General features: G+C 49.6%; 1 protein-coding gene across 3 annotated transcripts; it reads right to left on the bottom strand.

Annotated features, from left to right (window-relative positions):
- Window positions 1-213: 213 nt before the first annotated feature.
- LAS1L (LAS1 like, ribosome biogenesis factor) lies at window positions 214-21,977 on the bottom strand. Of its 3 annotated transcripts, XM_025372035.1 has the most exons (14): window positions 21,646-21,977; window positions 20,770-20,895; window positions 19,720-19,789; window positions 18,555-18,636; window positions 16,783-17,067; window positions 16,400-16,446; window positions 15,449-15,558; window positions 12,272-12,357; window positions 11,866-11,916; window positions 11,358-11,564; window positions 10,862-11,009; window positions 5,275-5,768; window positions 2,457-2,607; window positions 214-533 (listed from the first exon to the last, which is right to left on the bottom strand). In XM_025372035.1, the coding sequence occupies exons 1-14, from the start codon at window positions 21,879-21,881 to the stop codon at window positions 407-409; spliced, it is 2,220 nt and encodes a 739-aa protein (XP_025227820.1). In that variant the 5' UTR covers window positions 21,882-21,977; the 3' UTR covers window positions 214-406. The 3 variants fall into 3 exon arrangements, with proteins under 3 accessions (XP_025227820.1, XP_025227821.1, XP_025227822.1); XM_025372036.1 differs by lacking the exon at window positions 11,866-11,916 and having other exon boundaries at window positions 21,646-21,972; XM_025372037.1 differs by lacking the exons at window positions 11,866-11,916; window positions 20,770-20,895 and having other exon boundaries at window positions 21,646-21,972.
- Window positions 21,978-27,894: the final 5,917 nt, after the last annotated feature.

The following is a 27,894-nucleotide window of genomic DNA, read 5'->3' as shown; positions in this document are numbered from 1 at the left end:
GCTAGCCTCATACTACAGCTGAGAACAGAAATGGTTCGAGGAGTCCGGAATAAGATATGGGTGGAGCCTGGTTATGGGAGCAATCAGAGCCAGAGGCCCACAGGGCCTCAGGACCTGGTTCCTGGTCAAGCCTTGTCTGGAGCCTCCACAGTAAAGGGAAAACTACACTGGTCTGCCCCACACCCACCCTCTTCATCTCACAAACACCAAAACTACAGTTGCCTGTTTATTATTTTTCAAAACAAAACAAAACCAAAAGACATTCAAAATTCCCCTGTGGTGGACAACTGAGTTGATGTGGCTGATCCAGGCTGTCTCCCAGGTTGTCTCAGGGAGCATCAGTTGTACTAGGGGGTAGGCTGTTGCCCTGGCAGGGCTAGATGAACACTTGCACCAGGGATGGCCATCAGAAGAGCTGCAGGCCAGTTTTGAGCCCATGCAGCTGCCCCTGGCTCCAGAGAAGGCCCTCGAAGTTGCTGCTGCTGCTGTTGCTGCAGTTGCCACTGCCGACACCACAGCTCAGGCCCAAGGTGCTGAGGAAAGAGTGGGAGGTCAGTCAGGGAAGGAGGCAGCTTTAGGCTCTGGAGGGGCCAAGTGTGCTTGACATGTGTGTATCTGTGGGATGGGCCCACTCTCCTGTCTGGCTTTACAAAGAGGCTGGAGCAAATCCTAGAAACGACTTCATGTGGGCCCCAGGGGTGGCTTGGCCCTCTCCTCAGTTGAGGAAAGGAGGGAAGGAGGCAAGGAGCTTTTCAAATGAAGCTTTATGCAGAGTCCTAGTAGATAAACCAGATTAAAGTAGAGCTGTTTGGGTTGAGGCAGGGGAGGGGGCCCCACACCACCTGACTCCCAAGACATTGAAAGTAGCTGCCTTAACAGGGCCACCTTTCAAGGCCTTAGAGCTTGGGGGCCAGGGCACTCCAGGCTGGATCCCTCCCACACCCAATAGCTGGTTAAGGGGTCCACGGCCAGGCTTGGGCTGTAAGACAAGGCCCACAATTGCAAGATTGCTTTAGGGAGGGTGGCTCTGCCCTCCTTCTCCCTGGCCCTGCTCATAACACTCTTGCTTCCCCTGCTTCCCGAAGGTCAAGGTCCTTCCAGCTGGGTGAGGGTGACAGCTGAGAGCAAAGCCATCATCCTACCCTCAGGCAGATCCATGGTTACACTACTGCAGCTGAAAAAACCCTTATAGATGATCTAGTCCCACCACCTCCCATCACCCACAATCTTACAGACAAGTTAACTGAGGCCCAGAGATGGGAATGGACTTGCCCAAGGCCACATAGCCAAGTCAGGGGTGGAGCTGAGACAAGGAGCAGGGATGGGCATGCCCCTCCACAGCAGAGGAAACCTCCTGACTACGGTTGGTGTGGGAGCTGGGCTGAATCAGCTTCCTTCTTGACTGAACAGCTCCAGCTGCCCACACTTCACCCTTGATATCCATGGTACTCAATAAGCCATCCTTACCCAGGTCCAGGCTGGGTGGGAAGGACGGGTAAGGGCACCTCTGTCTCAGACATGTGAATCCCACTCCCAACTACAGATCTCCTGGCTTCCCCAGCTGCCGCCTCTCCTCTCCAAGAGGCCTGCTGGCCCTGGCCCATGGCCTTGGACAGAGTCCATGGCATTGCCTTGGGTCTGGTCTGCTTCTGGGGCCCCTGGATTCTATAGCCCTCTCCCAGAATGTCCAGATGAAGAGGGGTTCATCTCCCAGGGAGTGGGCAGGCAGCAAAGGGAAAGACTCAGTTTCAGGGCCCTGCAGGGGTTCCTCTCTAGTACTCACAGGATTCCCCTGGTCAGAATGGCCCAGCATTCTGGAATGTATAGGTCCTTTGGATGGGCTCCTTTGTGTTACCAGCATAGCCCCTCAGCAAGGGCTGCTTGGTTCCTGGCTCCCTGGTGACCCAAGGGCTCCCACGCCTGTGATTCAGAGGCGAGTTTCGAGGGACAGCATGAAGCCCTGTGCAGGCCTTGCTACCAAGGTGCCTGGACAGTGTGGGGAGGCCTACTGACTACTCTGTGCACATTTGGACAAATCCCTTCCCCTTTCTGGGCCTTAGTTTTCTCCTCAGGAACATGAAAAAGCTGGATGAGAGCATCTATTCTTGACCTTTTAGGAGTGGTGGACCAGTTAAGAGAATCTGCTGAAAGCTATGGACCCTACTCCTCCCAAAATGTGTGCACAGACACACACACACACACGTCCATCCATAAGCACAAACTGAATGCAATCTGAGAGGGATGCTAAGCCCAGCTTGTGTGGCTACTTCACTGGCTCCCCACACTAGGGACAGGGAGAGCTGGCAAGGGCCCAGCCAGGGACTGGGGCTTACACTTCACTCATTTAGGCCCTGACTGGGGACAGCTACCTCCCCCACCCACCTCACCTTGTCTTCTCTCCCTCCCACAGGTGGCAGAGAAAGGGGGTGAGAAATCCTGTTGCCATGGGCACTCACTCAGTCTTGCATGTTGAGGGTTCCAGCCGCTGCTCTAGCACAGGCTGGTCCAAAAGATACATGGTGTCATAATTCTCCAGCATGAGCTCTGCTGGGTCCTCGGTCTGACCTGGCATTCGGCCTAGGGGAAATGTGTCCCATCGCACGTCTTCTGTGGAGCAAAGGGAAGTGGCAAGACTGGGCTGATGAGCTGGTTCTCCGACTGGTGTACAGGCCTGCTCACCTTGTCCATCCACCCACCCCACTTAGCACGGGTGGGCTCTCTCAGGATCTCCAGCTTCACTGCTCTCGGTATCACTTCTCATGAGCCCCTCTCCACCAGAGTGCTTCACCACACATTCTTTATGGTCCTTCTTCCCCTCCATTTGTTTACATATACAAGTATACAACTACAGACATTTTTGTCCCTCTTTGCTCTTTTCCTACTTCCCCAGGCATGTTCCCACACAGACACAAACAACAACTTCAGACCTGGCTGTATCACTGCTTCAACTTCTCATCCTCACCCCTATTTCCCTGTCTGCAGACACATACATAGGGACACATCATGGAGGGTCTGGATGTCCCAGAATTCCCAAAGCACCTCCCCCGCAAACCCCAAATCCACCAGTACCTCAGAGTATCTGAATGACCTAGATTTCCTACAAATCTACACACATACTCCCCTGCCTGTTTGAATACCACATATTTTCTTAATGCAGAGATACACACACACCCCCATGCCCATCTCAGGGTGGACTCCCTGAGATAATATGTTCCCCTGCCCCCTGCAGTTCTTGCCCCAAGATGCACAAGGTACACCCCTTTTCTGGGGAAGGGCTGTCTCACTACATATCCCACCCCTCACAGCCCCCCAAGTATGTATACAGAAGCACACATACATAAGCCCTTCACTCAGTGACTGTCCTGTTCACTCCCTGCCTCCCACAAACCTCATTCATTGGCATACAACCAGGAATCTTCCTGTCCCTACCTCCCCACACATGTGTACACACAGAAGGAGCAATGGCAAAGGAGAGAGGGAAAGAGTTAACGTTCTAGACTTTCCACATTCACAACTCACATCCCCCCACATACAGATGCTCCACTTTAGAATGGGGATGCCGGGCATCCCCCATCCCACTCTGTCCTATCACTGAGACACCTACCACACAGTATTATATTAAATGTCCCTCCCCATCCTTCCACAAATGCATTGTGTTTTCAAATGAAGCCTTCGCTAGTGCATTCCACGTAGTTTCCATTTCTGGCCTTCTGCATCTCTCTGGTACTCAAAGAATTCTCCCTGTCATAATGCCCCTGGCATTCTATAATGTGTCAACCCTGGACCAACTTTTTATGTAACCCAGAGCTCCTCAGGAAGGACTGTTCCTCTACTTGTCCATCCCCCTCCCCTGGCTCTCTTACTGGAAGTTGTGCCTGTCTTAATGTCCTGCATTACTCCATGATACAGAGACACCTTCGTGCACAGGGACCACTACCCACATAGGCTCTGTCACTGACCCAATCATCTATCATCACTAATATCCCCAATGCTGTCTACATCACTGCCCCTGCTCTTTATCCTGATACCCTTGTACATGTCCCGAGTGATGGTGTGAACATACAGGCCACCTCTGGATGGCTATATCTCATTGCCTGTTCCCACTACCCCTCCATAGATGCCAACCTCAATGCTGTCACTTTTCTCTCACAGACACCTATTAGCCCTCATGGATTTCAGCAACCCTGCCTCCTCTTCACAAAGCTGTACGACAGCCTGCTTGGCCATGACTTCTTTAACTGCCCCTACTTTTCCCTTTTTCCTACACACACACACACACACACACACACACACACACACAATTCTGCTTATGCCAATGCCCCTCCCTTTCAATATTTACAAAGATCCCCCAACACAGCCCTCCTTGCCCTAAGTTATTTGTCACTGGGCCATGGTTTGGCCAGCAGGTACAGGCACACGCCCATATACACACACAGAGAGACAGATTTTATGTTTTATGTTCCAGCCCTTCCACCCTGTCCATACAAGGGCAAACAAAGGCCATAGTATCTTTCTCTATAAACTCATTCACTGCCTCCCCTCTCCCTTTCTGCCACTGCCCACCCCACACCACACAGGCCCAGCTGTTCTCCCTCCCTCCCCAGGCTTCAGCACACAGACTCCACGCTGTTCTGTCATTCCTTCCGGGTCTTCCAGCCTCCGAGGTTCCTGTTCATTAACCTAAGCAAGGGTACTCAAAAGGAAGAGCAGATCCCTATCACTAACCCTCCCTGCAGCCTCTTCCTGGCTTCAGTCTCACTAATTTGTGTGCTCACCTAAAAATCACAGCATTCCTTATTCTCTCTTGTGATTTCACTTCCTGTTTCTCTGACTTAATGCCCTAGGTTCCTTCTTTCTAATACACACAGCAAAATCTTGTCTCATGACCAGCCAGCCTCGAGGCACACACACACATACACAGAAAGCACTGTCTCACTGCAAGTGAAAAACACGTGCAGAACCATATACATACACACTCCCTACTTTTTGCTATCTTCTGCCTCTATGTTACTGCCCAGGGCTCACACCCATGTCATCCTCTCAGAATGTGCTCTTTATATGAGGTAGCCAGCAGCCTGACAGTGGTCCCTGGCACTCATAGGCTCCATCCTAAGAGGCGGGAGAAGCCACCTGTCATCTATGCACCAGGCTGCCTCCAGGCTTGCCTCACATTGGCTACCTCCTGCTACTTTCCATCTCTTCCTAGGGTAGAAGGAAGCCTCAAGAGCCAGCCAAAGAGAAAAGAAGTTCATGTGGGGACAAAGTAGTTCTTACCTGAGCTAACCTGCCATGCAGAGCCCTGCAAAGCTCCTCTTTTCTGGGCCAGAAGCCTAGCATTCTCGGCAGTGGGGGACTCTTGCCCTGTAGAGAAAGGCCCCACCTCCATTCTGTCTTCCTCTTCATCATCTTCATCATCATCGTCTTCATCATCATCTTCATCCTCCTCTTCCTCCACTTGGTCATTTTCTTCCTCCTCCTCTACCTGGTCTGGCAAGACCTCGTTCTCCTCCTTCTCCTCTTCCTTGACATCATTAACATTGCCCTGCTCCTCCTGCTGCTGGGCCTTTGCTTCAGACCCGAAGCTGGAGCTGGCTGGTTTGATGCTCCAATACAGGCTGTCTAGTGTATATGGAGACTTCCCAATGGGGGAGGCCTCAGAGCCCTCCTGCACCAGGCTGTTTTCTCCACTCTGGGTATAAATGGAACAGATGCGCAGCAGCTTCTCCTGCTCCTCGTCTGGCAGGCCCTGCCCCATGGCTTTGAAGATGCTGAGCAAAGGGAGGGATGGGGTAGGAAAGATTCAAAATCCCAAGCCACTTCATACCCCAACACTCCAGGGTTTGAACTTGGTCTCTGAACTTCCAGACCTGCCTCTGAAAGGCAGTGTAGTAGAGCAGACAGAACATAGAAACAACAGGACCATGGACCCCGAACAAGCTCTGTGGTTCATCTCTGTGCCTCACTTCCATTCTCAGGTAAAATGAGGACAATAATGATACCTAATGTATAGGATTGTTGGGAGGAGTAAATAAGAAAGCTCACATAGAATGCCTGGCACAGTGCCTGGCACATAGTGGGCATGCAATAAATGATAGCTATTAGTCTGCACTTAAAAGCTACATAAATACACAAAACAGCCAACAGGCCTGCAGGGCTGGAAATGAGCAGATCCCTCTCTTCTCTGGCCTAGCTGAGCAACCTGTCTTGAGCTCCAAGGATATGCCTGGAAGTGTTCTGGGCTCCTTCTGCGTGGAACACAAACTGTGATCCCTTTATGGGAGCAGCTACAGCCCAGCCTGGAATGGAGGAAAAGAAAAAAAAAGCAGCGGCTGACAAGACAAAGCAGGATGTGGGAGGGAGGCCAGATGAGCACTGCAAACCTACTGCAGGCACTGCGGGGCTGAGGGAGACAGAGAGCACGAGGAGGGCAGGAAAGACCAAGGGAGGGCTTTCGTGCAGGAGGTAGGGCCCGGGAAGCCCAGAGACAAGAGCAAGCACATGGTGCTGCTGCGTGCAGTGAGTAGCCCAGCTAGAGGGCACGGCCTGTGCTGAGGAGCCGTGGGAGGAAGAGAGGGCTGGGAAGTTATGTGTGTGCATTGGTGTGTGTGTGAGGGGTCACTTGCCAATTCTGAGTACACATGAAGGCCATGTTTCTGAAGATCACCATGGTGACCATGTGGAAGCTGGCCTGGACAGGCAGCCTGGAGGCAGGGAGACCAGGGAGGAGCCTGTTCCGACAGTTGAGGCCAGAGTCGGGGAGGGCTGACCTGGGGCACTGGCAGTGGAGATGGGATGGAGTGAAGCTGTGAAGGATACACAGACAGACAGAGAGCAGGGCTTGGTGACTGATGGCAGGGGTCAGGCAGAGTTAAAGATGATGACACTGTGCACACAAAAGACGGCGCCAACAGCAAAACCACCAACAGATACAGAGCTGCTGGGAAGGGGAGCTCGAGGTGAGAAGAGGGTGAGTACCCCTCACAGAGCCTCTCATAGAACCTGGTACCTAACGGGCACCCGGTCACAAATGGATGCGGATGGTTCACAGACGGGCCATGAGCTCAGCAGGCTGTTTTCTCTCTGGGCACATGCAGACTGGTCACATATGCAGGGTGACTGGTCAGTGGGGGCAGGGCTGGGGGGCTGATGACTTGACTGGGAGATCCTGTCTATGGAGCCAATTTCATATTCCAAGGGGATAGTAGTTCAAATTAAATTGATATTGGCTGGCTGGGGAAAGTGCTTGAAAAGCTTCCAGCCCTATCAGATGAAAAGCCAGAGAGAAACTTTGTCCTCTCATGGTGTCCATTAGTGTGATTAATAACAAATATTCCCCGACACTTGATACTGGCAAAACGCCTCATCAGCCTGCTTATGATTACCCACCTGCTATCTTGAGCCATCAGTCTGACCACTAAGGTGCAGGGGTGATGCGAATCTTAAAATACACCCCCTTCCTCGAGTATGTCTGGTCATAGCTCAGGACTGAGAAGGTCACAGAATTCAGGCTGATGGAATGAAGGTGGACTTTGGGCTCACACCACCTGGGCCAAGATCCCTGTCCCACCATCAACAAATGTGTGGCTATTAGGTAAGTCCCATCACTCCTTAGAGCCTCAATGTCTTATCTGTCAAATAGATTATAATACATAATACTTCCACCTCCCAAGACTGCTGTGTCAAAGTAAATGAAATTAACCTCTACAAAAAAACACAGCACCATGCCTGACACTTAATTTCCAATAGTATCTTTTATTTTTTCTCTGGGGTAAACAAAAGCCAAGTTCTGTGTTTAACAGATGCTTTCTGCAATAATACAATCTAGTGGAGTATTACAGAAGAGCATGGGACTAACGACAGGCTATCTGGATTCTGGCCCCAGCTCTGACTTGCAGCATAATACCTGGGCAAACACCCTCTGTTCCCCACTCTGTGTAATGGGGTGATTAGGACTAGATTCACTGCTTATCTGGGAAAGGCAGGATCTGTGCACAAGAAATCGTACCCAAGTGAGCCGCTGTTACTGCTGGCATGTCTCGCATCCCTCTGGTATGCTTGGGTTGGGAGAAGATCTCTGTGGTCCAGACTTCTCCAAGACCAGCAGCTTCCACTCTGCAGGCACTTAGGATTGGAAAGTACCTTGAAGGTCACCTATCCAAACCTCTCCATGCTGCTCTTGTCATTCCCTCCCTCCCATTACATACACATGCCATGTTCCTTCTGGACTTTGAAACTTGCTTTATTCTTTCTCCTGCTTGAATTGTTCAAATGCCTCCTCTCGAAACTCTGACTCATCCAGGCCCTTTTGGTTCTCCTCCCAATTTCCCACCCATCCACATCACTTCTAGTCTGGAGCACACATCTGGCAATGTGGCTGTTCAGTCCCAATTTCTGGAAGTCTTGCCTTGACTGACTTTGTCTACAAAGCCACTTTTAAAATCTTACAAATACCTCTGTGTCCCAAATGTCATCAGGGTTAAAGAGACTTTTGGACTCAATAGGGGGATCAGGGACTAAGAGGGTCTTGGCATCCAGACTCCCACTTCATTCATTCCCCAGGCACTGGGTCAGCTCCCACCAAGGACAGCACTGCTAGGAATGAGAGAGCAGAGCATGGTTCAATTCAACAACATTTACTGAGGCCTGTTTGGTGCCTAGACTTGTGTGGTGTGCTGGGGCACAGACAGCTGATGTAGAGTCCTTGCCCTTGAAAAGCTTAGTCTGATAGAGGGAAGGAGACACTAGGGGAAGTAGACACGGCAACACAAAACCTCAGATTTGGGAAGTATTCGAGAGTCAACAGGACAGGGTAGATGGTGCCGCCACCAAGTGAGATAGGGAACAGAGGAGGAAGACCACTTTAGAGTTGAGATGGGGACTAAGACGACCAATTCTCTTTTGGTCACAGTAAGGTGCCTGTGGGCCATCCAAGGGGAGATGTCTCACATGCAGTCGAGTACAGGAGGCTGAATCTTGGGGGAAGGGCCAGAGCTAGACAGATTTGGGTCTCAGCACTTTATAGGAACTAGTAATAAGCACAGGCATTTTTCAAGGAGGGGGTGGTAAACAGCATCAATGCAGCAGACACAGAGACTGACAAGGGCCCACTGATTTGGTAACTAGGAGGTCAAAGCAACTCTGGGGGTGAATGTCAAATTGCAGCAGGTTGAGGAGTAAGAGGGTAGTGAGGAAATGGAAAGTGTTGAGTGTAGACTACTCTTTTGAGATGTTTTGATGGGAAGGGTGGGAATGATAAGCTGATGATAACCCAACAGAGGGATGCAGGGTCAAAGGAGATTTTGCTTGTGTTGCTGTTACTGTTGTTTTGTTTAAGATGAGAAAAGCTCAGGCACGTTCCTAGGTTGAAGAGCAAGAGCCAGCAGAGCAAGGTAGAGGCTGGGGTGAGGCCCCAGCGATGCTGGCAGAGGTGGCTCCAGAGCACAGGTGGAGGAGCAGGCTTTGAGGTGGGGCAAGGCCACCTCATCCTGAGACTGGCGAGAAGGTTGAGTGCAGCCGCAGATCAGTTCACGAGGGCTGGACCTCAGGTCGAGGGGGCCCTGCCGGATGCCTCCATGTGCTCGAGGAAGCTAGGGTGAAATGGGAGAGGGGGAGGGGCTTGAGGTGAGCGGTAAGGGTTTAGAATAGTGAGGAAATGGGAGAGAAAGTGGTCAGAAAACAAGTAAAAGTTCAGACAAGCAGAACTGAGGCCTCGCCCAAGATTAAAAATCATACCTCTGCAGTGGCAGCAATCCGCAGGGCTATGTGGTTTTCTCCAGCAGAGCTCAGCTACCCGGGCTGAGGAGCAGGGGAAGCAGAATGGGGAGGATCAATTATAGCTCAGGGGTTTGCAAGTCAGATATGGCCAAAGGATGGGCAAAGCTGAAGGTGCTGATGATGAGTGGCCGAACTGAGCAACCACAGACAGGATAGAGGGGAAGCAAGGTCAAGGGATGCAGGAAATGGAGGGATGGAGATCTGGATGCAGGCAAAGAGCATATGTCATGGGATGCAAGGGTGAGAACTAGAAGGACGAGAAGTGGTGGTCACCGAGTGGGATGCTGGGATGTCAGCTTTCAGAGGTGGAACAGCTCCGAATGATGGAAATGGGTTGCTGAGTGTAGTGGAGAATGAAAGTCACTGGAGTTGAGGAGCTGCAGAGTGTCAGATGAGTCATCCAAATGAAACAGATATTGCTCAAGAAAGCAAGAAGGAAATCAGGTGCTAAAGGCTTCCATGATTATGAGGGAAGTGGCTCAGGGTCAGGAAATGACAGAGAAAAGGAAAGGGAGACAACCACAGGTATTTACCAGTGCAATATTCAGTTTGACCATAGAACCCAGGGTGGATGGGGTAAAGGAGACTCACAGGAGGTATGGCTACCATGGTAAGTTGGGCCAGAATCAGAAAGATCTTTGAATGTCAGGCTAAGAAGCCTAGACTTAACAGGAAGGCAATAGGGAGCAACTGAAGGTTGCTAAGCAACTATCAGAGGTATACTTTGGAAAGATAATAGAGGAAACAGCACTGGGCTTGGAGTCAGAAGACCTGGGTTCAATAATAAACAGCAGCTACCATTTATTGTGCACTTACTCTGTGCAGGCCACTGTGCTAAGCACTCTAGGGGGATTGTCTTATCCATTCCCACACTGGACTCAGTTCAGTCAAGTCTTAAGCTGTATGATCTTAGGTAAGAAAACCCTACCCCTCCCCTCTCTGGACTCAGTTGTCCCATCTGTCAGTGGGAGTGAGACTGGGCTAGATTGTCCCCAAAGGGCCCTTCTAACTCAGTCATTCTAGGGCAGTGTAGCCCCGAGGCTTGAAGCGCCTCACCCTCTTACCGGATGGAATTCAAGAGACTTACATCCGAAGGAGTTGGGGGCTGGCCCAGCAAGGTGAGCCCAAGCAGGACTCAACCATCCGGGGCCAGTCAAGGGAGGCGGAGCAGTTGAACAGCCTCCAGCCCCTTCTTGCTTCCCACTGGCCTGCAGAAAATCGGCGAGCATTCCGTCCTGAGAGAGAAGAGAGGATCTAAGGAGAAGGAAGCAGTGAGCCCCCCACCCAACATTTCACCTCAGAAAGTTTGGCTCTGTCCCTCCCCATCCCCCCAGACTCCCCACCTATACCTCCCAACTGCTCAAAGAATTCAGGGCACTTTGCCCCAGCCCAGTTTAGTTGGCTCTGAGAAGAAAAGGAAAAGGGAGATTTGTCCACTGCTTCCGCGGGGCCCTCTTGGGCAAACCTAAACCTTTAACACGGGAGGTGTTTGCCTGGTGCTTCTTAGCAGAGAGCTGAGGACAGCGGCAGAGGCTCCTGCCTGGGCTGCCTTAGGCCCTAGGGCTAGGGCTAGTCTCCCTCACCAGTCTTGGTGTTGGCCACGATCAGTTCAACGGTCCATCTGAGGATGTAGGTAGGCCGGATCCCGCTGATCCCCAAGGCTGGCAGTTCAGAGAGCATCCTCTCCAATAGGGCCTGCGTGAAGTTCTGGGAGTGCAGGCCCCTGAGCAGGGGCTGCCAGAACTGAGAGAACGGCTTTGGCACCAGGACGTCATTCAAGTCCACGTTTTCTGGTTTGTAAGGGACACCCATTTGAGGGGGCAATAGGAGGGAGAGAGCAGGAGAGCACGAAAGAGAGAGCAAGAGACAGCAAGAGAAAGGAAGTGAGAGTGAGAGCAAGAGAATGTGTGCGCGCGCATGAGCCAAGCCCCCCACCAACAACAGAGTTGCCACCGCAGAACAAAGGAAAGAGGAGAGCAGAACAGTGGGGAGAGAGAAACCAGTTAGTATCTGGCAACCAACAACTGACTCAAAATAAAGTATAAACAAAACAGAGATCTGGTTCTAGCTTCAGCTTTGTCAATAACTCACTGTGTGACTTTGGGTCAGTACCTTCCCCTCTCTGGACCTCAGTCTGACCATCTGTAACATGAGGATGTTGGACTAGATGACCTCACAAGGCCCCTCCAATTCTGCTGTTCTAGCTCTCTAGCTAGCAGCTAAATCACAATGAACATGGCACAATAATGTCATTAAGACTCCCCGACCCCCCCCCCTCCCACCCCACCCCACCCCATTCCAGACCACTTAAGGACAGCCCCACAACTGTCAGTGGGGCTACCTGTTCTGCTCAGCCAGAAAGGCTGAGGGAATTTCAGAGACCGCGGAATGGCAGGAAACAGCCTTCACACCCCAACCCAGGGCCCCCCAGCCCATCCCAGGTGTTCCCACCCAAGAATCAGAACCCTAAGGGTGCAGTGAGCCCCCAGAACCCTACCTTCATACTCTATCTGCAAAGCTGCCAACTGTTCAAATGTGGGGACAAGGAAGCCATCATCCAGAAAAGCATCCAGCACAGCCTCCCTGGAACAAGAGGACACTAATTTAGCAAAGTGATGCTGGCAGAAGACCCTCTCCTACTCCTCCACCTACCTCCAAAGCAGTTAATGCCTTTGGCTCAAGTGGCTGAAGCAGTATAGGGAGAGGGGTGGTGGGTGGGTAGGAGTGGGGAGGAAGGGAGTTGACAATTGGATCTTAGGCTTCAGCCTCCTCAGGCAGGGGCTGCTTAGAGGCTGGGATCAGTGGGTTTTGAACAAGTGCTTACCAAGCACTAATGCTGATCTATGGCCCATAATGAGGGCAGTAGTGTCTGAATACACTTCAACACACAGACAGGAAAAAGTTCCACATCCACAGAGGAAGGAATTAAATGCCTGGGATCATGGGGTCAAGGGCTTTTAGACTCAGTTCTTGCAGTCTGTTTCTCTTAACCACTCCCCAGTACCCTACCCCTTCTCTTCTCCCTGGCTACCTTCTTTTAGATCCTAGAAGTAGAAACCTTGGGGACCCAACTGCTAGACCAAATATGGTCCACAGGCCTTATTACTAGGGGTTCTAAAAACCCAGAACAAAGTTAGAGGGGTTGCAGGAATAGGCTATAGAGGTAAATCACCCATCTCTATCTATTAACCCATTTATGCCTAGTGTTCCATTATTGGAACCGCCAGCATAAATGGGTTAACAGCTCAAACCTACACCAGCAACAGCAAGCTGATTCCTCCAGAGTTAGTGGCTTCCCAAGAGGCTCTCTGCTACAGTTTGGATGTTTGTCCCTTCCAAATCTTATGTTGAAATTTGATCCCCAATGTTGACCTTGGTGCCTGTAGAAGGAGTGTGGGTCACTGGGTCGGATCCCTCATGAATGACTTGGTGCTGTTCCCACAGTATCAAGTTCTTGTTCTATTAGTTTCCGCAAGAGCTGGTTGTTAAAAAAGAGCCTGACATCTCCCCCTCCACCTTGCCATCTGATCTCTGCAAAGTGGGCTCCCCTTTGCCTTCTGCCATGAGTGGAAGAAGCAGCCTGAGGCTCTCACCAGAAGCAAATGCTAGCACCATGCTTCTCGTACAGGATACAGAAGCATGATATAAACAAACCTCTTTTCTTCATAAATTACCCAGCCTCAGGTATTCCTTTATAGCAACACTAAACAGATACAGACATTCTCCTAGCTGACCAAGCCTAGACGTGGAAAAAAGAGCTCCCAAGGTGTCCTAATGCCTGGAAAATTGACATACTTAGATCCCTCCCTCCAGCATTACCAGGCAGACACTACTGTGTTAGGGGCATAGTTTTCCCAGCTGCTAATGAAGCCACCGCCAACTCTTTTGCTGAAAGGTAGAGCCAAGAAACCTAGGCTGGGCAAACACTGATAAAATACTTTTGGAACTAGTATCCTGGACATGAATAGAAGACTCCAGGGGCAATCCCAGCCTACACTGTAGTTTTCACCCAGGGTTAATCTGCCACCTACACCACCTACCTACACTCTCCAACTTCTCTCTAGCTGAGGTTTAGCACTGCCTCCACAGGTTCTTAGAGGAAAGTCCCCCAAAGCCCTTCCAGCTGAATTTAGGTAGAAAGCCCCCAAGAGCTAGGGAGGAAAGAAGAATGGGCAGACATACTATGTGCCTGCTCTGGACTGAGCTGAGCACTTTGTTTTGGAAAAAAAAGGCTCACAGCCATACTTGAGAGACAAGGAACTTAGTCTCTAGGAGCCAGACCCTGAGAAGGTCCTGCCTCTATTCCCCTAATCATGACTATCCAAGGGATGCTAATACCCTCCAATGGCAGTTCAAAAGAAAACACCAGGCTGGGCATGATGGCTCACATCTATAATCCCAGCACTTTAGGAGGCCAAGGCAGGCGGATCACCTGAGGTCAGGAGTTCCAGACCAGTCTGGCCAACATGGCAAAACCCCATCTCTACTAAAAATACAAAAATTAGCTGGGCGTGGTGGTGCTTGCCTGTAGTCCCAGCTTCTTGGGAGGCTGAGGCAGGAGAATCCCTTGAACTCGGGAGGTGGAGGATGCAGTGAGCCGAGATCGTGCCACTGCACTGCAGCATGGGCAACAGCGAAACTCCGTCTCAAAAAAAAAAAAAAAAAAAAAAAAAAAAGACAAGACAAGACCAGGCCGGCTGCAGCGGCTTACACCTGTGATCCCAGCACTTTGGGAGGCCAAGGCAGGAAAATCTCTTGAATCCCCAAACTTGAAACCAGTCTGGGCAACATGGTGAGACCCCACCTTTACAAAAAATTAAAAAATTAGCCAGACATGGTAGTGCATGCCTGTTGGTCCCAGCTACTTAGGAGGCTGAGGTGGGAGGATCTCTTGAGCCTGCGAGGTTGAGGCTGTGGTTAACTATGTTCGCACCAATGCACTCCAGCCTGGGTGACAGAGCATGACCCTATCATAAAAAAAGAGAAAAGGTCAGGCTCAGTGGCTCATGCCTGTAATCCCAGCACTTTCAGAGGTCCAGACAGGCAGGTCATTTGAGGCCAGGAGTTCGAGACCAGCCTGGCCAACATGGTGAAACCCTGTCTTCACTGAAAATACAAAAACTAGCCAGGCGTGGTGGCTCACATCTGTAGTCCCAGCTACTCTGGTGGCTGAGGCATGAGAATCACTTGAACCCAAGAGGTGGAGGCTGCAGTGAGCCAAGACTGCACCACTGCACTCCAGCCTGGGTAACAGAGAAAGATACTGTCTCAAAAAAAAAAAAAAAAAAAAAAGACAAGACTAGCAACACCTACCATATTATCTTTACCTCAAACTTAGACAAGGGCTAGGCAGTGAGGTGGTAATTATCAAGGGATTTTCCTAGTTGTCAAGAGCTCCACATGCCACCCGACAGGAAAGCAGCTGGCCAGGAGATGGATGACAGTGGGCATTCCTGCCTCTGGCCATTCTAGTATAGGCAACCCCCACCTGGAAGCTGGCAGGGTCGAGGGCAAACAGTTCTGCCAAATGTAGGGTCACTGTGGAGGGGATCAGGATTATCCCTGGGATTCTGTGCAGCAGAGATTGGCAAGCTAGGATAGGGAAACCAATTTCAATGAGGCTGCTACCCTCTATCCTAGAGAATACGCAGCTCCCAGTTACCTAGTTACACACCTGTTCTCGCATGTAACGCCCTTGAGCTCTGCCAGGACACATTCTACACGTGGGGACGGGTTATTCCACGCCTTAATGGCCTTAGGTAAATACCTAAATTTCTCCAGCACCTGCCAGTAAAGAGGGTCCCATCAGAAGGCTGGTTCAGCCAAGCAACCCACCTCCACCCCTCCAGGATCCCTTCCCATAGGACCTCTCAGCACTGCCCTGCAGGGGACAGGGCAGGGCATGCAAGGGTGGGCCCATAACTCCCCTATTGGCCTTGCAACTAAAAATAGCCTGACTCTCAAATGCGAGACTTTCTCCTCTTTCTCTCTCCCTCCCTCCTCCAACTGAATTTCCTGTGGGCAAATACTGAGATGTTCAATGGGGGAATTTGGCTGGAGATACAGACTCTTAGGCCAAAGGGCCAGGGATAAGGGGAGGCAATGAGTTACAGAAGAAAGGTAACTGGGAGATCCAGGTACTAATCCTGGTTCTATCATTAATTGTATATGTGACTTTGGGCCTGTCCCTTCACTCATCCATGGCTTCAACTTCTTAATCTGTGAAACGGGAGGACTGAACTAAATGGTTTCTGAGTGACCTCCCTAAAAACAGCACCCCTCCAGCTCACCTGATTTAGGGAAGCTCTTGGGCCCATCTACTGGTCAGCTGCGGAATTGCAAGGCTGCGCAACTACCCACTCCCAGTTGTTCCCTACCACCCAGTGGGGCAGATTATCCGCAAACTTCATCATCTGTTCCCTTCCATTGGTGTGGAGGATCAGTCACTTGGACTCTGCTCCTCTTGTGTCCTTCCTAGTTCCCCCCTCTCTCTTTCCGAGTAGTTCCCTCACGCTTTGTCACTTTTCTTTCACATTCCTTCTCAAGACTTGTCTCAGGTAGCTGGCAAGAGGGAAGAAATGGCTGGGGCAGATGAGAGCACATCAAGTCCAGGGCACTTTCTTACCGTAAACTGCTCCTCTTCATATGATACCAGCAGTTCTCGGGCTCTTTCTGAAAACAGAATGGGGAAACAGATAGGACTGCCAGCCCAGACCCCTGTTCCTGATGGGATTCTGAGCCTCTCTCACCTCATTTCTTGAGTTGTAATTGGGGAACTAGAATTCTTTCCCCAACTACTTCACAGGGCTCAAGATGGTTTGTGAAGTGAATGTGACAGCCATTATACTATGGAAACTAGCCAGGAAGATGGTTTGTGACAGTAATTTTTTAAGCTAAGACTCACCACAGCCCCAGAGGAAATGCTGAGCCAGGGAAATAAACAGCATTAACTCTTAAGCCTGAGCCTTCCGGGCTCATGGGCCCCTTTCTGCCCTCCAAAACACCTACCATATAGCTCTTTATGACTCAGGGCCTTTTTGCAATGAGAATCCACCTCTTCGCTGCCTTTGCTGTCTCCATCGGCCTTTACATCTGACTCCGCACTTTTCCCATTATCCTGAGGCTCTGGTTTCTGTTCTGTGATGTCATCAACAACAATGTTCTTATCTTCCTCTTGATCCTCTTCCTCTATCCCTTCCCTGAACTCCTCCAACTCCCAGGTCTCTCTCAGGCTGTTCTCCAGTTGGCGGCACCAATAGGTCTTCTGGAGCCAATCTAGGACAAAGTAGCAGCCTAGAGGAGGGAAGGAAGGCAGTGCCACAGGATCAGGCAGGCAGCTAGCAGGCCTCCAGCCTCATCTTGTGGGCATTATAGGAAGGCCCCAGGAAAAGGCTTGGCTCCAAGGTTCAAATCTCAAATATCCAGAAGCAGCCTCTTTCACTCTGGGTTATCCCCGTTCTTTGCTTTATCCTGCTCACAAGCACCTTTACTAGAAAAAAACTATTATTGGACTTAGAGACGGGATGCCAAAAACAGCAAGTGGCTAGTAAGTGGGAGAAGTAGGAATCAGCCCCATTAGCTAGTTACATGGCGTTGGCCAAGTCTCCCGTTTCCTAGATCTCAGTTTTCCCATCACAAAAGGTGAGGCTAAATCCGGGACTCTTAATCGGGATGGGGTGGATGTCCAAGGAACTCCTGGGTTCATGACACTGCTGATGGCTCATGTCTGGCAACCTCCCCACCTCAACTACGGAGAGGTATGTGAGACTAATAAGGGACTACGTCAGGAACAACATTTAATGGGGGAGTGGCTGGGCACCGTGGTTCACGCCTATAATCCCAGCACTTTGGGAGGCCAAGGTAAGCAGATCATTTGAGGTCAGGAGTTTGAGACCAGCCTGTCCAACATGATGAAGCCCCAACTCTACTAAAATACAGCCGGGTGCAGTGGCTCATGCCTGTAATCCTAGCACTCTGGGAGTCCAAGGCGGGCAGATCATGAGGTCAGGGGTTCAAGACTAGACTGACCAATATGGTGAAACCCCATCTCTACTAAAAATACAAAAAAAAAAAATTAGCCAGGCATGCTGGCGGGTGCCCGTAATCCCAGCTACTCAGGAGGCAGAGGCAGGAGAATCACTTGAACCCAGGAGGTGGAGGTTGAACCCAGGAGGTGGAGGTTGCAGTGAACTGAGATTGCGCCACTGCACTCCAGCCTGGGTGACAGAGCGAGATTCTGTCTCAAAAAAAAAAAAAAGTTAATCACGCGTAGTAGCGTGTGCCTATAGACCCAGCTACTCAAGAGGCTGAGGCAGGAGAATCACTTGAACTCGAGAGGTGGAGGTTGCAGTGAGCCAAGGTCGTGCCACTGCACTCCAGCCTGGGCAACAGGGTGAGACTTGTCTCAAAACAAACAAACAAACAAAAACAATTTAAGGGCAGGCAAAAAAACCCCTGTAGTCAAGGTATCAAAATATGCCAAGCCATGTTGGAAACTGAAACAAAAGGAGAAATCAGTAATACTAATCCTGCTTTATTTAAAGTTTTGATATTATGTTTATCATGAATTTTTCCACATTAATATGTTATTTATTTTGATTATGGAACTTTTGACTTCTCCCCGCTTTAAATGTTGTGCCCAAGGCGAGGCCTCACTTCTTTCACCCTAGTCCCAGCCTTGGCTCCAGGTGAAGACCCTCCTGCCTATCCCTCTACCCTTAGTGCCACCAAGCCCAGGCCCCTGGGTTTAACTGTAATAGGTATACCTTCTGAGGACTTACCTCTGCGGCAGTCATTTATATGGGGCATTTTCTTGTGGGTCAACTCATGGCGAAGGTCAACAATCCAATCCGGAATGTTTACCTGATTACAGGGGAGGGTGTGAGTATAGAAATTGGAAAATATTAAAGCTGGAAGGGAGCCAGAGATTAATTATCCTGACCACCCTCTACCCTATTTTACAACTAGAGAAACTGAGGTCCTGAAAGAAGATTCCAATCATAGTGACAGAGCCAAGATCAAAAACCAGCTCTCCTTATTCTTTTTTTACTGCTCTATGGAGGAGGTATTGAAAATTAGAAAAGTGGGCCGGGCACAGTGGCTCATGCCTATAATCCTAGCACTTTGGGAGCCCAGGGCGGGAGGATCACTTGAAGCCAGGAGTTGGAGACCAGCCTGGCCAAAATTGTGAAACCCCGTCTCTACCAAAAATAAATGTAATCCCAGCTACTCGAGTGGCTGAGGCACGAGAATCGCTTGAACCTGGGAGGCGGAGATTGTGGTGAGCCAAGATCACGCCACTGCACTCGAGCTTGGGCAACAGAGCAAAACTCCGTCTCAAAAAAAGAAAAGAAAATCAGAAACAGAAAAGGCACACACCTCCCCTAACCACCAACCACCCTTTTACAACAAAGAAATACCTGTGAATGAGCATTAACAATCACGTTCTCCAGCCTCCCTCTACCGTGTCCTTCTCCCTGAGTATCCTTTACCCCTGTCTCCCTCTTACACCTACTCTGGGAAGTGCTAATGACTGAGAACATGCCTGCCCTCTGGGCCTCTACACACTTCACATACTCACTCAGGGCAAGAATGTCTGAGTTACAGAAGTAGAGACATGGGATGGGAATTCCTGATTTACAAAGTGACTCACAGTGGCTGAGCTGTCTCCTCCTTCTGACTGTCACCTCTTTCCTGTCCCCACCCAGTGCTACATTTGGGCTCCTCCCAGCAAGTTGGGCAGGCCAAGCCCTCTGAGATACCAGTCATGAGCAAGGGAGCAACTGTGCCTCCTTCAGGCTGGAAGCTGAGGCTCTGGGATTCTTGCAGGGCTTGGCTGGTAGTGATGGGATGAGCTAGTCTGACTGTGTGCCCACATTACCCCATGCCCCATTTGGTGAACCATCTTGGAGAGAGAATTGAGCAAGTTCACTGAATCATACGCACCTCTTGAGCCAGACACTTGAGGGGGACCTTGGCAAACTTTGTCTTCCTCTCCGAGATAAGATTCACAAACCTGGAGTTGAGGGAAAAATAAGTGGCACAGCCCAAGGAACCATTTTATTCCAAATGCTTTGCTGAGTTACTGAAACCCTGCATTTCCACAACTTTTCCACTGACTGTCCTGTCCTATTCTTACAGTTGGTGTCAGCCAGAGCAGGGACAGTTCCATCCATTACGACATTTAATGAGAGTCTGCCCTATAATGAAGCCAAACAGATGAATAAGACACTGCGCTAGCCTTGAACAGTTCGGTCTAGGATAAATAATCATGACATAATGTAATGTATTAGGCTAGAACATAATATGCTATAAATGCTGCAAAGGACTATATCAGATAATGGGGAGCACAGCTAACCAATGGAGAAAATAAGAAGAGAAAGGGAGGATCTCAAGGCAGACAAGGGGAACAATAGATAAACAAAGACTTTGACAGATATGAAAACTCAGTAGCAACCTGTTTTCCAATGTGTATACAGCTAGAACCATTATGAGTCACTTTGTAAGTCAGGAATTCCCAGCCCATGTCTCCACTTCCATAACTCAGCAATCTTTCAGTGTTCATGAGGAGAGAAGGGGAAAAGGGTGGTGCTAGGAATAGACAGGGACAGGGTTGGAAAGTCCACATCAAATCACAGGCAAGGACATCGAGCCATTCAGACAAGTTCCTCTGGGTGAGGAATTCAAAGGTAAGAAAAAATATCAGACCATCAAGAGACCCACAGAGATCACCTGGTCTGAATCCCTTCCTCCACATTCCAAGAGAGAAAGAAAAATGGAAGAGAAGGCTTTCAGGAAAAAGGAAGAAAAAGAGGAATGTGTTGACGAGGGTACCAAAAGCTGTTAAGTCAGGCAATAATCACAGGCTGATCCACACTGAGGTACACGCAGGGTTTTGCTTCAGGTAACACCTGAAGCCAAGTTTTGCTTATCACATGCCTCCCCTGCCTCCAGTCCCCAAAGCCAACCTCCACCCCTACCCCATGCAGGTCTTACCTGACCAATGCCATGCCATAGAGCAGTCTAAGTTCATCAGTGCCCAAGCCACCAGTTACATCCAAGAGCTTACAGCGTATCAGGTCAGCAGTAGAAGCCACTGCCAGAGGGAGTTCGTTGCCTGACCTAAAGGGTCACAGTCCAGCACCATCATAAAGAGCCCTTACACTGGTCTACCCTCCACCTCAGAACCTAGGTTGTTGCAGGCTACACCCATCATATTCTGGTTCAAGAGAGCATGAACAGACACAAAACAAGAAGGTCAGGGAGACAGGGTAATGTCTGTGGGATCCAACAATATACAGGGCATGAGGGGCTGACTAGGCCGTATACAGAACACCTAACTGGTAGACTGTCAATCAACAGTTGTGTGGACACATCCCTTTCTTTCACCCCCCCCCCCCCCAAATCAACTCATTGAGCTAGAGGAGCCCCTTATCCCTTGTTAGTCGGCTCCCAACTCAATCTTACCAACAGGACTGAGGCGCCCCACTCAAACATGGTTTTGCAGGCAAGACCTCCTCCCCATTGAAATCGGAAATCCACCCAAGGGTATTAACCTACTCCTTAAGCCCTGGCTCAGGCCTCACTAGTCCCTCCGGCATCCTCTCCAAGTTGGGAGAAGGTCACTTTTTGGAGGTAATGGGTAAACCTCACAGATACAACAAGAGAATTGTTGAGGCACAACCCCTTACTTTCCATCCACAAACGGGATTAGCGCAAGGATGGCCGCGGCGTTCCCCCAGGCATTTGGGAGAGGGGCAACTTTAGGCGACTTAGGGGAAGACTGGAGAACAGGGCCTTATAGAAACTCGACAAAGGAAGAGGTACAGCGCCACCAGCACGCAGGCAAAAGGGCCGAATCCGCCACCTTACCTGCTCCTCCACACCGTGATGCGGTTAAGCGCGTACCGCTGCAACTTATGGTCGTCACAGAACAGATAAACGGTCACCTGGTCCCACTCGGCCCTGCTGAGCCAGGCGACCACGATGCCGTGGGCCAAGAGTGGCAACGACCCTTTCCCTTTGAAGCACTTTCCGTACCACGCACTCCACACGAGATCCATCCCCTGGGAACCCAGACCTGGCCCGGCCCCGGATTCCCACGACATACTGAGCTCAACACCAGGCTCTGTGCCGCGCCGCTCCGCACAGCCTTCAGCTCAACGTGCTACCCTCACTCCGAACCGCCACCGCACCAGCAGCCAATAGGAGAGCGTGACCCCATACGCAAGCCCGCCTTCCAACGTCAGCATGGCCAATCGGAATATGAGAGTTGGGCGCCGACCTAATGACATGCGGGGTTAAAAACTCGCCGTCCGGAAGTGTTCTTTTCACAAACCAAACCCTCCAGGTGCAAGCGTTCACCCTCTAGGTTCCGCCAATTTCCTGGTTGCTAACCGGCTTCTGTACCAGACCGGAAAGGGTGTGTCTTCACTGCAAGAGGAATTTTATTTGGCGCCCCTCGGCGGGCGGCGGCATGATTGTAGTCATCCAGTGAACTGAAAATGCGATTTTAAGTATGTTTTTATTGCTACGAATCAGGACCTAACCTAGTAAAACACTGGACACTGAAGCCGGGCTGCAGAGGAAATATCTCATCGAAATAAAGTTGGGTTGAAAAAATCTGCTTTCGTGGCCGTTAACCAGGGGCCCTGCCTTTTAAATTAGTACCAGCCTGGCCGGGCGTGGTGGCTCACGCCTGTAATCCCAGCACTTTGGAAGACCCAGGCGGGCAGATCACTTGAGGTCAGGAGTTCCAGACAAGCCTGGCCAACATGGTGAAACCCGGTCAGTAGTAAAAATACAAAAACTAGCTGAACATGGTGGCACACGCCTGTAATCCCTGTTACTCAGGAGGCTGAGGCACAAGAATCGCTTGAATCCAGGAGGCGGAGGCTGCAGCAAACCAAGATCGCACCCCTGCACTCCACCTTGGGTGACAGATCGAGACTCTGTCTCAAAAGTAAATAAAATACATACATATATACATACATACATACCAGCCTAGAGACCTGGGTTTTACTCTAAATTTTGCAACTAACTGTGTGGACTTAGACTAGTCTCAGTTTTCCCATCTGTACAGTGAGAGTTGTAGACTGGTCTCTAGGTTCTCTGTCACAGCTGAAAATTGTAGGATTTTACTCTGCCAACATTCCACTATGTTGGTTTCAACATCCACCAAGGTATACCTAGTTTTTCTGCAAAATTCCTTGGTATTTTGGAGTTCTGGGAGAAAAGCAGTATTACAAAGTTCCTCTGATTTTACAAGTTGGCTAAAATATGTTTAGGACTATGTCCCAATCCTTCTTGCAGAAGTTATTTTCCAATGTCACACTTGAGAGAGAGAGACAGAACTGTTGCTAGCGATCTTAACAGCATTGCTGTGAGTGGCACTTTCACGCTTTACAGCAACAAATCCCAGTTCATCCTCTGTATGTGCTTCTTTCTCCAGCCAACTTTTCCTAAGCTGTAGTCTGCCCATGGTTATTTTATTTTATTTTTTCCTTCCTTCCTTCTCATTCTTTCTTTCTCTCTCTCTCTCTCCTTCCTTCCTTCTTTCCTTCCTCCTCTCCCCTCCCCTCCCCCTCCCCTCCCCTCCCCTCCTCTCCTCTCCTCTTTTTTTGACATGGAGTCTGGCCCAATCTCCCAGGCTGGAGTGCAGTGGCGCGATTCTCGGCTCACTGCAACCTCTGCCTCTGGGGTTCAAGTGATTCTCTTGCCTCAGCCTTCCGAGTAGCTGGGATTACAGGCGCCCGCCACTATGCTCAGCTAATTTTTGTATTTTTAGTAGAGACAGGGTTTCGCCATGTTGGCCAGGCTGGTCTGAAACTCCTGACCTCAAGTGATCTGCTGGCCCGAGCCTCCCAAAGTGCTGGGATTACAGGCATGAGCCACGGCACCTGGCCTGCCTATGGTTCTTGACTGACAGTTACTCTGTCCCAAGTAGCCATGCCAACCAGTTGGCCAGGTGTCTGCCTGAAACCAGATACCCTTTTTCCTTCGGGATCATGACAGTGTGCTGGCCAAGAAGTCTGGGGAGTGGTTTCTATGACTCCTCAAGATATAGTTCAGTCAGAGGAGCTGCCAGATCTGCGGCAATTATTCACACACATTTTGGGGTTTATAGGCTAAAAATTTTGCATAGTACTTTTCAGGTAAAGACACCTATTTAACCCCATTCCATCCATATAGAGCTGAAGTTCTCTCTATTCCATGTGTTCTAAGAAAACATGATCAAAGCATGTAACAAGAGCACTATGTCTAATATGTTGCAAATGGAGCCTGAGACTGATTGAGAATTAGGAATTAGTGGACAAACTGTGTTAAATAGTGCTAATTTTGAAGGAGCACTGTGTTCGTTTCCTGTTGTTGCTATAGCAAATTACCACAAACTTGGTGGTTTATAACAACAGACATTTATTCTCTCATAGCTCTGGAGGCCAAAAGTTTGATAACAGTATCACTGAGCTGAAATCAAGGTACTGGTAGGTTCATGATTCCTCCAGCTGCTCTAGGGAAGAGTACACTCCTTGTCTTTTCTAGTGGCTGCTAGCATTCCTTGGCTTGGAGCACATTATTCCAAACTTCAAGACCAGCATCTTCAAATCTCTCTGCTCCATCTTCCCCTCTGTGTTTGTAAAATCTCCCCCAGACTCCCTTTCAAAGGATACATGTGGTGGCAGAGTCCACCCAGATAATGCAGGCTAATTTCTACATCTCAATATCTTTATTACAATGAAGTCCAATGTTTTTCTTTCTTTTTTCTTTTTGTTTCAACCACATAAAGTAACATTCATAGGTTGTAGGGATCAGGATGTGAGTATATTTTGGGGGACAATTGTTTCAGCTCACCACAAGGAATATGGATCTGTCCTGGCACATGCTCAAGAATCCTAAGAATCCCTAGGCTTGTGGTGATGTAGGACACTTCTAGCAGTAGCAGTGGGCATGAATTAAATAAAGTCTCCAAGTCCAAGGCATTGTCTGTGAAATCCTGAAGTTAATCAAATTTATCTTCAAGCTACTGTTTCCCTTTCCTTAGTTCACCATTTCCCTCCCCCTCACTTGACCCCAACCTCCACTTTGTGTATCTAGTTCACCTAGAGCAGTCCTGTGGCCTCACCTAAGCAAACACCTATATGTTGATGTTCTTCAAGTCTCTAGCTACAGTTTTCTGTGGCACTCCAGACACATTTAATCAACTGTCTGCTGCACTCATGTGATCCCGCAGGCAACCCAATATCAACCTGTGTAAAACTAAAATACTTTCCCCCAAAATCTGTCCCTCTTCCTATATCATTCAATACATGGCAACAGTATCCACACAGTCATCTAAACCTCAATATCTGCACTCAGGTAGCTTGGGCTTGAATTTTGTCTTCACCACTTACTATTTGAAACCTTGAGCAAGTTACTTAACTTTTCTATGCCTCGTTTACTTCATCTGTAAATGGAAATAATAAGAGCACTTATTAATAGTGCTCGCATAATAGTCTTAAAGGACTGGTATGTGGATTAAAAGAGGTGAGCACTGGCCAGGTGCGGTGGCTCTCGCCTATAATCCCAGGACTTGGGAAGGCCGAGGAGGGTGGATCACTTGAGGCCAGGAGTTCAAGAGCCTTCTGGCCAACATGGCAAAACCCTGTCTCTACTAAAAATCACAAAAATTATCCGGGTATGGTGAGGCGCCTGTAATCCCAGCTATTCTGAGGCATGAAAATGGCTTGAACCCGGGAGGCAGAGGTTGCAGTGAAGTCCTTCTGATTTTACAGGTTGGCTAAAATGTGTTTAGGACTATGTAGCCAAGATCGTGCCACTGTACTTCAGCCTGGGTGAAAGAGGGATACTCTGTCTCAGAAAGGAAAGAAGAAGGGGAGGGGTAGGGGGGAAGGACTTCTTAGGAGAGTGCGTGACACACTGTAAGCACTTATAGCTATTAGCATGTATATATATACACACACACACATATGTATAATATACACACACATATACATATTTATTTATTTTTATTATTTTGTTTTTGGCAGAGTCTCGCTCTGTCTCCCAGGCTGGAGTGCAGTGGCATGATCTCAGCTCACCACAACCTCCACTTCCCAGATTCAGGTGATTCTCCTGCCTCAGCCTCTCAAGTAGCTGGGACTATAGGCACGCCACCACACCAGGCTAATTTTTGTATTTTTAGGAGAGACAGTGTTTCACCATGTTGGCCAGGCTGATCTCGAACTCCTGACTCAGGTGATCCAACCACTTCAGCCTCCCAAAGTGTTGGGATTACAGGCATGAGCCACAGCGCCCAGTCTAGCCTATATTTTTAATTGTATTGTCAGAAGCGTGTGAACCAGAGCAACTCCATCCCGAATAGGGGCTGGGTAAAATAAGGCTGAGACCTACTGGGCTGCCTTGCCAGATGGCTAAGGCATTCTAAGTCACAGGGGAAGATAGGAGGTCAGCACAGAATACGGGTCATAAAGAACTTGCTGATAAAACAGGTTGCTGTAAAGAAGCCAGGCTAAAACCCACCAAAACCAAGATGGCCACGAGAGTGACTTCTGGTCGGCCTCACTGCTACACTCCCACCAGCGCCATGACAGTTTACAAATGCCATGGCAAAGTCAGGAAGTTACCCTATATGGTCTAGAAAGGGGAGGCATGAATAGTCCACCCCTTGTTTAGCATATCATCAAGAAATAATCAGGCCGGACGCGGTGGCTCAGGCCTGCAATCCTAGTGCTTTGGGAGGCCAAGGAGGATGGATTGCCTGAGCTCAGGAGTTCAAGACCAGCCTAGGCAACACAGTGAAACACTGTCTCTACTAAAATACAAAAACAAACAAACAAACAAACAAAAAACAATTAGCCAGGTGTGGCAGCGTGCGCCTGTAGTCCCAAGCTACTCGGTAGGCTGAGGCAGGAGAATTGCTTGAACCCAGGAGGCAGAGGTTGCAGTGAGCCGAGATCAAGCCGCTGCACTCCAGCCTGGGTGACAGAGTGAGACTCCGTCTCTAAAAAAAACAGAAATAACCAGAAAAAAATGGGCAACCAGCAGCCCTCGGGGTTTCTCTGTCTCTGGAGTAGCCATCCTCTTATTCCTTTATTTTCTTCTTTTTTTTTCTGTTTCTTTTTTTTTTGAAAAGGAGTCTCCTGTGTCACCCAGGTTGGAGTGCAGTGGTGTGATCTCTGCTCACTGCAAGCTCCGCCTCCCGGGTTCCGGGTTCCAGAGATTCTCCTGCATCAGCCTCCGGAGTGGCTGGGACTACAGGAGCCCGCCACCATGCCTGGCTAATTCTTGTATTTTTAGTAGAGACGGGGTTTCACCATATTGGCCAAAATGTTCTCCATCTCCTGACCTCGTGGTCCGCCCACCTCAGCCTCCTAAAGTGCTGGGATTACAGGCGTGAGCCTCCGCGCCAGGCCTTCCTTTACTTTCTTAATAAACTTGCTTTCACTTTACTCTGTGGACTCGCCCGGAATTCTTTCTTGTACCAGATCCAGGAACCCTCCCTTGGGGTCTGGATCTGGACCCCTTTCCTGCAACATGTTTCTGGCAAACCCCAAAGGGACTATGGTGAGGAAACCCCCTACCCAAAGGCTAACTTTGGGTAAGTGGTGGGGTCCTGTAACAGTATTATCATTCTCCACTACTTCACCTCCTCACTCACTTCCACTGTTCCATCTTCTCCCTCACCCTTTGTGCCACCCTCCCCCAAAACTACATAATCTACCCACTACCTTTTTAATCAGTCCTCTTCTTTTCATTCTCATGGCCGCTCTTCTAATTCGGGCCTTGGTTTTCTCTGGATCACTGTACTACCTTTCTACATGGTCTCTCTGCTTCCATCCCTTACATAGAGGAGAAGGGGTCTTATAAACTGAAAACTCATCTTGTTAGAATAATAAACCCCTAGACTCTTTTCCTGAAATAGTAGGCATTAAATAGCTTTTGAAAGTTTTGTTTTTTGGCCTGGCATGGTGGCTCATGCCTGTAATCCCAGCACTTTGGGTGGCCAAAGCATGTGGATCACTTGATGTCAGAAGTTCAAGACCATCCTGGACAACATGGTGAAACCCTGTCTCTACTAAAAATACAAAAACTAGCCAGGCATGGTGGTGTGCCTGTAATCCC

This window comes from Theropithecus gelada, chromosome X, assembly GCF_003255815.1.
Source record: "Theropithecus gelada isolate Dixy chromosome X, Tgel_1.0, whole genome shotgun sequence".
NCBI classification, from domain to species: domain Eukaryota; kingdom Metazoa; phylum Chordata; class Mammalia; order Primates; family Cercopithecidae; genus Theropithecus; species Theropithecus gelada.
This window is presented reverse-complemented; position numbering and strand designations above follow the sequence as displayed.